The sequence below is a fragment of the Arachis ipaensis genome, chromosome B09, assembly GCF_000816755.2.
Source record: "Arachis ipaensis cultivar K30076 chromosome B09, Araip1.1, whole genome shotgun sequence".
Classification (NCBI taxonomy): domain Eukaryota; kingdom Viridiplantae; phylum Streptophyta; class Magnoliopsida; order Fabales; family Fabaceae; genus Arachis; species Arachis ipaensis.
In genome coordinates this window covers 144,791,067-144,793,685 of record NC_029793.2, presented here as the reverse complement: position 1 = coordinate 144,793,685, position 2,619 = coordinate 144,791,067, and the positions used below count along the sequence as shown (strand labels likewise).

General features: G+C 36.7%; 1 protein-coding gene across 1 annotated transcript; it reads right to left on the bottom strand.

The window, feature by feature from the left end:
• On the bottom strand, positions 191–2,455 carry LOC107618808 (leucine-rich repeat protein 2). Its single transcript, XM_016320973.2, has 7 exons — positions 2,236–2,455; positions 1,766–1,898; positions 1,604–1,675; positions 1,055–1,198; positions 894–965; positions 683–754; positions 191–566 (listed from the first exon to the last, which is right to left on the bottom strand). Exons 1-7 carry the CDS (start codon positions 2,315–2,317, stop codon positions 500–502), a joined length of 642 nt encoding a protein of 213 aa, XP_016176459.1. The 5' UTR covers positions 2,318–2,455; the 3' UTR covers positions 191–499.

Sequence of the window (2,619 nt, the reverse complement as noted above, 5' to 3'; positions counted from 1 at the left end):
ATATGGTTGTATATGCCGAAAAAATTGATTTGTACTTTTTATTAAATAAATCTAAAACGCTGGCGTTTTCTTGCAACTAATGCAACACCTCCATTCATAAGAGTATCTTGAGGAATATTCATATGTTCTATCCTTTGCCTGCACAATATGTATCTTCCGAATTATCTAAAACAGATTTATTCTTTTTGGATACAAAACACGTAGATTTTTTATTAAGCTTCACTTATACTATCTACTTATGCAAAATTTGTGTAAAATTAGGGGTTTAAAACAATTTAGTATGTTGATATTTTTTATAACATTCTTGGCATAAAACTATGCTATGATAGTTGCAACTAGAGACAGTGGTACATTCATCTAATTAGATATAAAGTTCAACATGCAACTATGACATTCTTTGATACATTCTCTGGTCAAGCATACATTTCTGATAGTTAGCCTCTTCATTGAAGATTGAGAATTGCAGTTTATGATGAGGGTTTGCCAATTCTATCTTGCTTCAGCATCCAAAATCATAGGGAACTAGTCCTTTCAGCTCAGGACCATTAAGTCTGTTGTTCTCAAAGCTGAAACAGTTATAGGAGCAACAAATTGTAAATCAAACAGTAGAAATGGACATGGATATAAATTATCAGTGCATCATGACATATAACAATTCAAAATTCGGAATATGTAGTTTTACCTTTCCATTGGGAAAGATCCGAAGTTGCCATCTACTGGTATTGTTCCACAGAGGTCATTATTAGAGACATCACTGTAACATCGGAATATCAAATTAGCTGGTTTTAGAAGTACAGAAATAAACTAGGGTAACATAACAGTAACACAGAATCTCAAATTATCTCCTTTCCTTCACACTCCCAACAAAGAACAGGAGATGAAAAGAAACTTACAAGATTTTGAGATTCTTAAGATGAGTGAGTTCTCTTGGTATTGTTCCTGACAACTTGTTATCATTTAGCCGCCTAATTTATCAACACAAAAGGAATGAGCATAACTGGAAGCCATTTATAAACTCCGAGATCTAACTCAATAACAAAATGGCAAATCTTACAGGAATTTAAGTGACTTCAACTTGCCAAATGACTTTGGGATTCTCCCCTCCAATTTGTTACCATACAAATCCATGCTAATAAGTTTCTTCAACTTGCCAAGTTCCTCAGGAATCTTTCCTGATAATTCATTCCTATAGAGTTCCCTGAGATTTGACAAGGCAACTTCTAAGCCAAAGAATATAGTAATCAATAAAAATATGTACAGTGCTAAATGACTAAAGAAGGTGCTATATTAATAGAATTTAGTTTTGACGTGCATCCAATCATATAATGTCACATATGTAAAAAGGGTAGAAATTCACATGCAGTTGTCTTCATATAAAGTTGTTAGTTGAGAACTAATAAATAATAGTTTAATCAAACATGTCAAATCATCTAACAATTCTCAACTAGCAACTTCACATGAAGACAACTACACGCGAATCTTCTCCATGTAAAAATAACTTTTTTCTATTGTAAGTATAAATGGTCATAATTGTGACTGCATAAAAAATTAAACTCTTATATTAGGTAAGGGAAGAGCATAAGCCATAAGCCATTCCACATACAGGTACTGGAGATGGTGTAACTGGCCAAGTTCTGGGCCCAGAGTTCCAGAAATGTTAGAATTGCCCAAGTCTCTGAAATTTCAAGGATCACACAAAAGCTGGTTAGGAAAAAAGCCAAAGAGCCCAAACCCAATGACTCCAATTAAAAAAGAAAAAACGTACAAGCGAATAACGTGATTGTTGGAGTCACAGGTAACATGGAACCAAGTACAGGGATTAACCAGGGTTGGGTCCCAGCTCTGAAGCACGTTGTTTGGGTCAGAAAGCCTGCTTCTCAGAGCATGCAGTGCATTCCCTACAAGCAACAACAACAATAACCATAACAAACATCAAATCAATCATTCTTCTTCTTCTCAACACATACAATTTTTGGACTAATTCAAGTTATGGAAACCCTACCTAAACTCTGTTTGCTAGCCAGGAACAGAACAAAGAATATTTATAACTCTTTTCAACATGAATAAATAAATAGAAATAGAAATAGAAAGCAACAAAAACAAGCAATCAAAGAGCGGTGAATAGAGAATATGCGTTGCATAGCTTCAGCACCGAATGTATAAGGAGACATACACAGAAAACAAAAGAATTGAGAAATGAAGCAGTAGGAGGAGGAGGAGCAGAAGATGACATACCTTCGGAGTTGGATGAGAGAGATAGGAAGGGATTTTGGAGAAGCAGCAGAAATAATAGTGAGAAGGGAGTGAAGGACGCCATGGTTTTTCGCTCTTGTTCCTGTATGAGCAAATCCGTGAGAATGGAAAGAGCGAAAGAGTGAATCAAAAGTTAAAGAAGAGAGAAAGTGGACAAGTCAGAGTCAAAATGGAAATGGAGAGAAAGAGAGAGAGAGAGAGAGAGAGAGAGTGGAAAAAGAAAAAGTCACGCATTGGTTGTGAGAGAGAGTACTGTGGGTCAGACACAGAGTCTTTGGCGCGTTCTGTGGGGCTCACCGACCCACTCCTTAGCCCTTTGCAGACAATTTCCACCAAGCTTCCAGCCCCCGGCCCCGGCCCCCGGCC

What these genes read in the sequence shown, in the direction of transcription:
- LOC107618808 (XM_016320973.2), bottom strand. Translation starts at nt 2,317, where the DNA reads ATGGCGTCCTTCACTCCCTTCTCACTATTATTTCTGCTGCTTCTCCAA. An exon ending in AACAATCACGTTATTCGCTT is followed by an intron (nt 1,676 to 1,765) that starts GTACGTTTTTTC and finishes TTGAAATTTCAG; the next exon opens with AGACTTGGGCAATTCTAACA. An exon ending in TTGAAGTCACTTAAATTCCT is followed by an intron (nt 966 to 1,054) that starts GTAAGATTTGCC and finishes TTGATAAATTAG; the next exon opens with GCGGCTAAATGATAACAAGT.